This window comes from Electrophorus electricus, chromosome 14 (genome assembly GCF_041902795.1).
Source record: "Electrophorus electricus isolate QZ-2024a chromosome 14, ASM4190279v1, whole genome shotgun sequence".
NCBI lineage: Eukaryota > Metazoa > Chordata > Actinopteri > Gymnotiformes > Gymnotidae > Electrophorus > Electrophorus electricus.
The window spans coordinates 1,057,501-1,070,000 of record NC_137510.1 but is presented as its reverse complement, the minus strand read 5'-3'; the positions used below and the strand labels follow the sequence as shown (position 1 = coordinate 1,070,000).

The 12,500-nt window shown below is 47.1% G+C and overlaps 1 protein-coding gene across 4 annotated transcripts in view; it reads left to right on the top strand.

The window, feature by feature from the left end:
* Nucleotides 1–12,500, top strand: part of dpp6a (dipeptidyl-peptidase 6a) — a 228,880-nt gene that overhangs the window by 153,962 nt on the left and 62,418 nt on the right. For all 4 annotated transcript variants that reach the window (XM_035530644.2, XM_035530647.2, XM_081696015.1 and 1 more), the window contains 2 exons: nt 2,298–2,412; nt 9,577–9,675. In XM_035530644.2, coding sequence (XP_035386537.1) covers nt 2,298–2,412; nt 9,577–9,675 — 214 coding nt within the window. The remainder of the gene's footprint in view (nt 1–2,297; nt 2,413–9,576; nt 9,676–12,500) is intronic.

The window sequence follows — 12,500 nt, the reverse complement described above, 5'->3', positions numbered from 1 at the left end:
TTTGTAAATAGCATCTATTATATAACATTTAGTATAACATCTAGTATAACAACTTGTATAGAAAATCTAATATATAACATCTAGTATAACATCTAGTAAATAAGATCTAGTATATCACATCTAGCATATAACATCTATTATAACATTTAGTATATAACATCTAGTGTATACGATCTAGTATAACATCTTGTGTATAACATCTTGTGTGTAGCATCTAGTATAACATCTAGTGTATAACATCTAGTATATAACATCGTGTATATAAAATCTAGTATAACATCTCGTGTATAACATCTTGTGTGTAGCATCTAGTATAACACCTAGTGTATAACACCGTGTATATAACATCTAATATAACACCTAGTATAACATTTAGTATGAACATCTACAGAATAATAACATCTAGTATGTAATATCCATAGTAATGTCCTGATTTACTGGCATGAATAGTATATAACATCTAGTATAACATTTAGTATATAACATCTAGTATATAACATCTAATATATAACATCTAGTGTAACATCTAGTATAACATCTTTTGTAACATCTAGTATAACATCTAGAATAACTTCTAGTATAACTTCTAGTATTTAGCATCTAGTGTATAACCTGCTGCCATGCAGAAGTTGTGTTAGCCAACACAGTGGTGAGTGTCTGATCCCTGGAGATGGTGCAGCAGACCACACTCAAGCAGCAGTGTAACTGATGATTGCCAAAGTGCAGCCTTGGCCTTGTGGTCAGACACTTGTAATAAAAGCTGGAGGATGGATCAAAAACTTCGCATAGAAACAGACAGGCGACACTCTGTGACAAATCTGTACAGCTGCTACCAGGCCCCATGCTTCAAATTTTAGTCCCCTGGGTACAACTGTTTGGTGGGCTTCTACCTGACAATGGCAGTAACAACTGACCCCCCGCCACACACACACACTCTGAGTCAGGCTCAGGTTCTCTGTTTCTGCTCTGTAATGAGTGTGTGTAATGGCTGTCCCAGTAAACAGGCCCTGGCTGCTGTTATCTCCGGACTAATGATTTCTGCATTGCTGTTCAATTACGGCAGGAACAAGGTCACTAACAGCTCAGCCTTGTAATCACGTCACGCTGCTATCACCACTCATACGCTCCACTAGGAAGCTTTATCCTAATGAAAACGGCAGGACCGCCGCGAGGCCGCGTCACGCTCCGGAACGCCAACACCACCGCGAGACTGTGTCACGCTCCGTAACACCAGGACCACCGCGTCGTGCTCCTGAACACCAACACTGCCCCAAGGATGCGTCCCGCTCTGGAACGCCAACACGGCCTCAAGGCCGCGTCACGCTCCGGAACGCCGACACGGCTGCAAGGCCGCGTCACGCTCCGCAACGCCAGCAAGCTCTTTCATTTATCTCATTGCCACCCTCACTCCTGCCTTCTGTCTCTACACTAAATCCCTCCAAATGAATGTGTTTTGTTTTTGTGAAGCAAAGCAACGCAAATACATGCAAACTGTTCATGAGGGAAGACTGCTGGTTAATGTGAAAAACATTTGACTCTGCAAGCTGTAAGTGTCGTTAATAAATACCGTCTTGTGATTGGTCAGGTTCTTCCTCACATAACTCTCCTGATGTGTGCTTGTCATCAGTGACGCGATGCACATTTTGATTTCCAAACATGCTAACCATACTGATAATTCAATCAACAAACACGCTTTAATAGTTTATGAGTTTGCTCCATTTATAGCTCAGGGCCAAATGTTTGGAAAAACTCTGCATTTCAAGTTTTACCATTCGGAAGCAATTTGTCTGTCATTGGACAGAAGGGCTTGATAGCAACTCTACTCAGTCTTGGAATACATTAAACATGAAACAGTTTCTGATGACTTAATATGCTTATATTTAATTCCCAATCTAAATAGCCCTTGGGCTTTCCATAACTTCACGCTGCATTTCACCCGTAATTCTCCGTGTGTCACTCATGAGTAAAGTCAGGAATTCCTGTGTAGTGTTTTCCTGTTTTCAGTCATCCTGAGTTTGTAGCAGTGATGACAGTGTGTGGGTAATTCTCACCTCTGTTTGTGGGTAATGACAGTTCTCCTCAAACGTGTGCTCTCTGCACAGCAGGCTGCACACTGACGTGTGTGTCCTTCACCACATTCTCATTTGCATGTTTTTTTTTCTCTCTCTCTCTCTCTCTCTCTCTCTCTCTCTCTCTCTCTCTCTCCCTCCCTCCCTCTCCCCCTCTCTCCCCCCTCTCTCTCTCCCTTTCTCCCTCTTTCTCTCTCTCTCTCTCCCTCTCTCCCTCTCTCTCTGTAGGAGCTGGTGGGAAGCAACCCTCCACAGAGGAACTGGAAGGGAATAGCGATTGCTCTTCTTGTCATTCTGGTCATCTGCTCACTAATCGTCACCTCCGTCATCCTGCTGACACCAGGTACATGACCCAAGGGTCAGAAGGCTTACAGGGGATGGAGAGGGTGGTACAGAGGTCACAGTAACACAACTGAATACACACACACACACACAAACATTCACATACACAAACAGAGCACCAGGAAACAACTGAGGCACCTGCATGGCACGGACACCCTTGTGTCAGCAGGACTCCCAGGACTCAGACGCTCGCCCAACACTAGTGCCACACACAGCACAAAGCCGCTGCCCTTCTATCACCTTGAGAGGATTTCTGGTGCTTGAGTATTCACGCTCTCACTCTCTCTGTTTCTGCTCTCTTGTGGCCCTTTTCACTTTGACGTTAACATGACATCCAAACCCACATGGAGAACTACTCTTAAAAGTGTTCATATTCAACCCTCTGCTCTTTTGGTATGTGATTTTCTGGAAGGGCCATAGCAAGCTTTAATATAGACCCACTAAATTACTGACTTATGTCCATTTGCTGATGATACACTACCACCTGCTCACTGATGCCACAGATGATTATCGATATTTTTATGTTCTCTACCATGAATGAACCATAATGCTGGTTCAGTGAATGTGCAGTGATACACTGTAGAAGTAAACCCTCATTAGGTGGAGCTGGAAACAGGGATCCCGCCAGCCCCAAGCAGGGTGGAGAAGTGCACCGTGGTTTCAGCCTTCATTTGATGGTCTCTCTCCACTTTGGTTCTCTCTCCTTTAAATGGAGGTCACAAGGTCTCAGTGCATGAGCTGTGGTTAACAAAAACAGCAGCGTAATCCAGAGCTAGCCAGGATTTTACTCACACAGCTGTGTGTGTGCGTATGTGTGTGTGTGCGGTGAGATTTGTTTATAGTTCTTATGTTTACTGGTCTGATTGTTCTTCAGTTTGGTTAGAAGACTACTGCTAATATCTGTCCTGAAAATATAAGAAAGTGGGAAAGTCCACTCAGAATCAGGAGAGGAGAGGGGAGGAGAGGAGAGAGGCGGGGAGGAGGGGAGGAGAGGAGAGAGGAGGAGAGGGGAGGAGGAGGGGAGGGGAGGGGAGGAGAAGAGAGGAGGAGAGGGGAGGAGGAGAGAGGAGGGGAGGAGAGGAGAGAGGAGGAGAGGAGAGGAGAGAGGAGGAGAGGAGAGAGGAGGGGAGGAGGAGAGAGGAGGAGAGGGGAGGGGAGGGGAGGAGAGGAGAGGAGAGGAGAGGAAATGCCTCATCCAGCTTGGAGCTCCTCCCTCCTCTCTGGCTGCCCAGTGAGAGCCTGGATGAGGTTCAGACTGCACCAGTGAGGAAGCAGGTTTAACACTCTCCCGTATGTCATACAGTCCTGTAGAGAGGCAGCAGCGTATCAGCACTGCAGGACAGTCCCGTAGAGAGGCAGCAATGTTTCAGCACTGCAGGACAGTCCCGTAGAGAGGCAGCAATGTTTCAGCACTGCAGGACAGTCCCGTAGAGAGGCAGCAATGTTTCAGGACTGCAGGACAGTCCCGTAGAGAGGCAGCAATGCTAAACACCTCTAACATTCAGCTTGGTTCGGGTCAACAACGCTGGGCTGTATTTCCTCACAGTACTGTTGTGTGTGTGTGTTTTCTGCTCCTCCTCTTCCAATCAGCAGCTCCCTCTCTCTCTCTCTCTCTCTCTCTCTCTCTCTAACTCTCTCTCTCCCTGTCTCCCTCTCATGATAATGATCAGGATAGTATAACAAGCTTCCTTGTGTGGCTCAACTGAAAACTGGGTCAACATTTTTGATTTTTTTGCCACAGAAGGGTGAGCGAGATTCTTTTTTCATATTCAGTACTGACAGTTTTCTAACACAGTGACATCTAATTGGTTGAGTCAGGGGATCAAGATGGTACGGAAGAAAGGCACAAGCTTGCCTGCTCGTCTCACCCGTCATGCTCCAATCCCAGCATGCCCTGCTGCACAGTGGAGGGAGGCCTGGCAAATCACCTCCCTGTCATGACGTTTGCACTTTGTGTCCTGGTGTTTTAGAAATTGCACTTTTCATCTATGCAGGGATCGTGCAGAGGCCAGCTACCCTGGACATGTGCTGGATGTGTTTCTGGACACCTCTCTGATATCATAGACTGAAGAGATTTTTTGTTTTGTTTTGTTTTGTTTTGTTTTGTTTTGCTTGTGTCTGTTTTTCAGCATCTGCACGATGTGAAAATAATACGGACATTCCAGTTACTTTGGTGCTGTTGCTTGATCTCTGCGTGTCTGCGTCTCACTCTTGAAAACACAGCACAGTGTTTCTGTAGTAAAGCAAACGGCAGAAGACGTGAAGAAAAAGAGAACTTGAGACCCTCTCCCTGCACTGTGGCAAAGTCAGGTGTGAAGCCTGAATGGGTGGTTACGTTTCCCAGTGCTAAAGCTCTCAAAGATATTGTGCTTATAAATGAGGGGAATTTAGTTTAATTACGTGTGGACTGGAAAATAACACGCGTCGGGTACATCCTCACAGTGTCGGACAACAGAGCACAACATCACAGCTCCAGTTATACTTTTCCTGTTAATGAAATGATGAATCATATCCAAAAAACAAAAGGTCTTTGTCAACTATTTTATTCCCTCGTTCATTTAAGACTGACAGGTGACACTCACTTCAGGCGGGGTGGCGACACACTTTCATATGTCTCTGAAATATGCGTTTATTTTGGAACCATACCAGGATTCACTCACACCTCATCCCCTGTGCAGCCTGGACTTTAGTCTCTGTACACCTGCTGTATTTATGGCCATTAGTTTCAGGAATACCTCTGTAGTGCAAAGTGCTTCTTCGCTGTCTGACTCCAGAGTTCGTGCTGGCAGCGGCTCCCGTGGCTCTGCCTAAACTCCTGAACATTCCTCATGCATCACAGCTGCAACAGCTGCTTTTGTTTTGACTACTTTGCAAGTGTATTTGTGTAGACTGGTTTTACTTTATCTAGCCCTCTTCTCACACTCACACACACACACACATACAATATTAAGGCCGTGTTTTGTGCATGCTGAGAGCTCCTGAGAGTGGTGCAGCAGAGCGTGTGCAGCATTTCCCAGTCTGCATCTCACGCTTCTCCAGTGTGATCCACACCCCAGGAGAGGCAGACGTCGCAGAGAAGCATCACTGCACCTCACACCACTTAAAGAGTGAAGAAATACACAAACCTAGCAATCCACACAGCCCCACTGTGAGGTAGAGAGACGAATTTCAGAGAGAGATGAGTGTGCAACTAAGGAGAAAAGCAACTAAAAGAGCTAAAGAGTGCTCTGTGTGTGTGTATGTGTGTGTGTGTGTGTGAGTGTGTTTGTGTTTGTGTGTGTATGTGTGTGTGTCTGTGTGAGAATGTGTGTGTGTCTGTGTGTGAGTTTGTGAGTGTGTGTGTGTGTTTGTGTGTGTGTATACATGCATACATGCTTGCTTATGTTCATTTGCATATGCGTGTGCGTATGTGTGCGTGTGTGTACATGCTTGCATACATTCATTTGTGTGTGTGTGTATACATGCTTGCTTATGTTCATTTGCATGTGTGTGTGTTTATGTGTGTGTACATGCGTGTACATGCTTGCTTATGTTCGTTTGCATGTGTGTGTGTGTGTGTGTGAGTGAGTGTGTTTGTGTTTGTGTGTGTGTGTGTCTGTGTGAGAATGTGTGTGTGTCTGTGTGTGTGTGTGTGTGTACATGCTTGCATACATTCATTTGTGTGTTTGTGTGTGTATGTGTGTGTGTGTGTATACATGTTTGCTTATGTTCGTTTGCATGTGTGTGTGTGTGTGTGTGTGTGTGTGTGTGTGTGTGTGTGTGTGTGTGTGTGTGTGTGTGTGTGTGTATTTCCCATTTGATCTCTTTCATCTGCCTTAAATGGCTGTTTAACCCAGCACCCTGTTAAACGGACGAGGAGAACATGAATATTTATCTGCACCCAGCGGGGGGTTCAGCACTCCAGGCTTGAACTCAGTCCCACTGCAGCCCTGCAGTCTGGACGAGGCACTTCTGAAGAGAGCGGCACTGATCCCAGGTCAGACATTATGCCCGCTACGGCCCTGCAGTCTGGAGAATATAGATATAGAATATATTTTTCTCTATGCACCCGTTTCTCTTCCTCAGTTTGGACAGAGCACTCTCCACCATTTCACTGCGAGTTATACTGTGTATGACTATGTATGTGACGAATAAACCAAACTTGAAACTTGGAAAAAAAAAAGAAGGCAAAGTCATGGTCAGCTTGGCACTTCTGAAGAGAGCAGCACTGATCCCAGGTCAGACGTTATTCCCTCACTTGCCCTGGGTCTCTTTCAAGGAAGAAACAGTTGACATATTGACCTCTTCGAAGATAAAAGACAAGACATGTTGATTTGTATGGAACTGTCTATACACAACGTCAATTCAAAGTGCTTTAAAAGCTGTATCGTTACTGTATGTATGCTATATTATCTGTAGGTTTTTTTTAATGTATATTTATATAGTCCCTTTCTCAAACTCAAAGACGCTTTACAGACAGATATATTAGCTGAATGAAAGAATGAATGTGTTCACTCAAGTGTGATCACCATATGATGAAGATATTTTATAATGACTTTTATATTGAAGCGATCTTGAGGAGTCTGTGCTCAAATGCAGACTTGGGGAGAATGTCTAAGGTCAAAGGTCGGTCCATGTTCAGCCCTCCCAGTGGGGTGTCCACCCACATGACTGACGGGGTGTGTGAGTAACCTGAGAGCCTCACCAAGAGTCTGAGCCACAGCTGGCAAACTCACTGGGCTGTATTTATTCTCCCGGGTACCGGTCTGGGGTCAGTTTTTGTTTATCACTTCCACTGTTTACATCTTAAAGGAGTGGCGTGAGTTCTCGATCTCTGCTGCACTGGGGTCTGTGTGTAAATAAGGGAGAAGGTTCACACAAAGCAGGGCTTTACAGCAGAGCTTTGCCAGAGCACTGCTGAAGCATATGTATAATATTGCTGTCAAATTGCAAGACATAGCCATTTTTATACAGTAAAATCACAAAGGAGAGCATTTAATATTGTGTTTATTACTCAGAAGGCTCAAAGAAATGCAAGTCATGATGGATCATTGCATCAACTCTGACATATTTCTGTCATTTCTGTAACTTAGCATTCATGTGTTGATGTTTCAAACCTCAGTGCCTGTTGTTCGTTACACTCCAAACGTGAGTGTGTCGTGATTAGCATGCAGTGTATTCTGCTCGACCAAACACGCCACCCCCTTTAAGAGCAGCCGTTACGGCTCTGACAGCTGCCCCCTCACCTGCCTTTCCCTTTAAGAGCAGCCGTTACGGCTCTGACAGCTGCCCCCTCACCTGCCTTTCCCTTTAAGAGCAGCCGTTACGGCTCTGACAGCTGCCCCCTCACCTGCCTTTCCCTTTAAGAGCAGCCGTTACGGCTCTGACAGCTGCCCCCTCACCTGCCTTTCCCTTTAAGAGCAGCCGTTACGGCTCTGACAGCTGCCCCCTCACCTGCCTTTCCCTTTAAGAGCAGCCGTTACGGCTCTGACAGCTGCCCCCTCACCTGCCTTTCCCTTTAAGAGCAGCCGTTACGGCTCTGACAGCTGCCCCCTCACCTGCCTTTCCCTTTAAGAGCAGCCGTTACGGCTCTGACAGCTGCCCCCTCACCTGCCTTTCCCTTTAAGAGCAGCCGTTACGGCTCTGACAGCTGCCCCCTCACCTGCCTTTCCCTTTAAGAGCAGCCGTTACGGCTCTGACAGCTGCCCCCTCACCTGCCTTTCCCTTTAAGAGCAGCCGTTACGGCTCTGACAGCTGCCCCCTCACCTGCCTTTCCCTTTAAGAGCAGCCGTTACGGCTCTGACAGCTGCCCCCTCACCTGCCTTTCCCTTTAAGAGCAGCCGTTACGGCTCTGACAGCTGCCCCCTCACCTGCCTTTCCCTTTAAGAGACGGAAAGCTGCTCAGACTGCGGGACCGACGAGACGAATCTGACATTTCCCCCGTTTTGTTTTTCCACTACATTTGAAGTGAGTCATGGGGCAGGCGGAGGTGCTGTGTGAATGTACACGATGTGCTGGATTATGTCAGAATGAGGTTAGCACTGTCATCCGCAGCAAAGCGCACAGAGACCATTTTAATAGTCAAATATCCAATTGCTCATAAGCGCTGCCTACACAAACACTTGATTCTTCCCAAGAATCACTTATGTTTCTTTTTTCTTCAGAGCGCAGGCACACACACACACACACACACACACACGCACACATATACACACACACACACACACACATGCTCACACACACACACACATGCTCACACATACACACACACACACACATGCTCACACACACACACACACACACGCACACACACACACACGCACACATACACACACACACACACATGCTCACACACACACACATACACGCACACACACACACACTCACACACACACACACACACACACACACACACACACACACACACACATGCTCACTGATGCAAGACAAACTGACATCACATCTGTGCCAGATGAAGTGTGCGATGTGATGAATTCTTGCCTCAATTTTTCTGTCAAAAATCACAAATATGTTTTAGAGTTCATCCATGTCACCTAAGCCTAACATTCAGCTACAGCGTAAAAAGCTCTTCTACTTCACTGCGTTTGCCTCCGTGGGCCGCGTCCTTGGTCTACAGGTGGTACTGTGTGGTTCTGTAATGCAGAGAGCAATCTCTCACTAGGTTTGTTGGTGTGTGTGTGGTGCGTTGTGGGTCTCCTCTCACCATGTGTGTCTCTGCAGATGAGGGGTGTTGTCAAAGCACTGTTGTTTTGAACAGAGGAGCCACCGCAGTGTTGGCCATCTCCCAGCTCAGGACGCAGCACCAATACTGCGCTAATAAGCATGGCTCTTCACGGGAGGGAGGGAGGGAGCGAGGGAGAGAGAACATGGAAGACAAACTCCCACGCTGCATTAGGAGAAAACTGCTTTTCAGATCAGGGTTCAGAAGCAGCCATGACACGCTCAGTGCAGTACCGACGCTCCTGTTCTTGGGAACAAAACCCGGGGCGACGCCGTGATAACTGTCCTGTCAGTGAACGGACGCGTTCCCACTGTGCCGAAGAACTGAACACTTTCCACCCAGTGCACTCGAGTGCAGGGAAATGACAAGTTTTGGAGTGGCAGATTGTTGTTCCCCTCTGTGCTCTGAGCTGTGTTTTAACGTGTTTTTCTTCCCCTCTGACAGGTGAAGATGACAACCTGGCCATGAAGGCCAAAGTGACAGTGGAAGATACCTTCAGAAAGGACTTTAAAGTTCACGACCCCAGTGCTAAATGGATCAGCGGTGAGCTCTTCACAACTGCTTCTGTTCAGCTCTGCAGTAAAGGAACCTGATTTCAGTGCATCAAAGTCCTAAGTTCTGACACCAAGACAGGAAGGGGTGGGGCATTTTTTACACACACTCACACACACAGAGAGAGAGAGAGAGAGAGAGAGAGAGAGAGAGAGAGAGAGAGAGAGGTGGGGATCAAAATTGCAGCAAAGAACACAAGGTTTCCAGAGAAACAGGACATTTCAGACAGAAGTCCTTCATCAGCTGTGCACGCAGAGTACATGAGTACGTTAGTAGATGACAGCACGGTAAAGAACATTATATTGGATAAATGAGTTTTCCAACTTTGCGAACGTGTGTTTAAACATGTTTACGTGAGTGCAGCAGCTTTACTGTCTCTGGCCTCTCAGCAAACCCACTGGTACTTCCACAAGCAGAAAACAAACCGTTACATGCCTCTGTCCTGCACCGGAACATTAAAATCAACAACGTCCTGGTATGAGAAGTTCAGATGCAGGAGGCTCCCTGTGCTTTACGCATACAGGGGCACAAGGTTGATGAGGTTGAGCAGATCTGGGAGTGGGGACTGCTGGTGTGAAAAACACACAAACACTTTGTGTGTGGATAATTTAATGTTCTGTCCTTGATGAAAATATCATTCGCCTCATAAAAAGTAGACATTTCTGTTTTATTACATTAAAATAGGAACAGAAATGTACTTTATGTGTGTATGGGATTTAAAAATAAATGCTTGTTGCTCAATCCAGTATGAACTCGTCCCTTCCAAATGCAATATTTAGTGTGGACGGGAGCTGTGAGCAGGTTTGTGTGGAATCGATCCGCGCCTCTCTGGCTGTGATATAACCCGCGTGCAGATGGGCAATCTGAACTGACTCATATTCAGGCAAATGGCGAAGAATCGAACAGCAGCTCAGAGGTGTTTGACAGCCAAAAGATCAATCAAGGAGTTTGATTGGACTTAGTGATGTGTTCTTGAGATTTATAAAACACAGATGTGAGCATGCTCGCTAAGGGAGGCTGCAGTCTGCCCGCGTCACGCCTTGCCTCTGAACCCAGCCCAGTGGACGGTCGATACACCAGCTTGGCCCACCGGCTCAGCCCAGCGGCTGTGCCGTGCCCTTACAACCATTGATGGGCTCAGAAATGGAGGGTTTCACGTGCCGCCGTTACACTACTGATCACAGCTCTCATACAGAGCCGTTAACTGCACGGGCACCTCTCATTCATCAGCACAGTGCTACAGACATGCCCCCACCACATCCGGTGGAGTAATTCGGGTGGAAATTGTGCTGGCGTCTGTGCTCGCCTGTATTGAATGATGTTCTGCCCATTTTTCATGCCATTGTTTTGGCCTCGTTGTTGTTCCTGTCGCTCTGTGGAAGAGGGAAACTAATCCGTCACTGGAGATTGAAGCATGGCGCGTGTTCGTTTTTAGCTGTTTATTTTAGCAAGGTGGGCCAAACTCTTCCCAGTTATTTTGTTGTTGTTGTTCTTTATCTTTTGTTTGTTTACATTTGTGTGCTGCCCAAGGCCATCACCCATGACCACGTGAAAGCCAGCGGTGCCCGAGAGTGTCGCACGCGTTTGCCCAAATCCACGGTGAATTTCAGAATGACGGATTGCGGTCTCAACCCTGCCGTGCCAGATTAGCGCGGGCGCGAGAGGAATCCGCCGGCCATCATCGACTGATTATTTGATCTCCGCTCGCGTGTCAGATCCGTAGAACGCCGAATGGCTTGGCGCGGACCTCCAACACGTGCAATTACTATCCAAGCACAAGGCAGAAATTGAATTTCCCAACCCCAGATTAGCCTGAAATGTGTAATTTTGCTCTCAGAACTACGCGAATTCATCCATCAATGTCAAACCGCCACGGTTGATGCAAATAATTAGGAACAAATCTTTAAGGAACACAAGCCCGAGGCAGCTCGTTTATTCATCTAGACATGCGATATCCCACCCCGACACGCAGGCTTTGTAACGTCCTGCACTTCTTTGCAGTAGTGCACTAAATGTGCAATCATTTAGGGCGTAGCAACCAACAACCTGCGCGAGATCTTCAAACACAACTGGGGAGCCACGTCAAGCCCGCGAGAGACCCCCGTTAACGAGACCGTCACATGCGCACTCTTCGCTCGTCAGCTCCGCTTCGTCCCCGTCCTTCTCCAGCTCGCGCAGGAGCTCGTGGCTGGCGCTGCCGCTCTGCGCGCGACCGTGTCTAAGCGACTACGTAATTGCCTCGTTAGTGAAGGCCACCGGCCACTCTCGCACTTAAGAGTACACCAAACGGATCAAGCCGCGAGGAACTAAACGGCGCTGTGACGTCCGCCGTTGTCTGAACCGTCCGGTCCCCCTTTTAAACTCGCGCAGCTTGATGCTTTCAGCGAGCACGAGGAGAATTTACCGAGCGCCGTTTACCGATGCATGATTGGCGCCGTAATTGCTTTTTAACCTTGATGAGAGTTTTCATGGGCGCCGTTGCAGTCGGCGACCTCAAGCGGTTTGGCGCCCCCTAGTGTCAAAGGTCCGACATTTTAATGTCCAACATTAAAGTTCCGCTGGTAAAATCTCAACCCTTCCGCGTTCTCTAATCACCTGGACAGAATCTCGGTGAATGTGAAAACAGATTTGAATGTGAATGTGAAAATAAGTAGGACAAAAATAGATTTTAGAGTGGTAAAATTAGCTTTCCAAGTGTGGTGAGGGGCTTGTGTTTGTCCACAATGTCTTGGGTTGTACTTTAGTAGATTAGTAAATGTTTGGACCTTCCCACACAGATCCTTTAGAAGCTTCACAAATACTAATGACTGTCTACT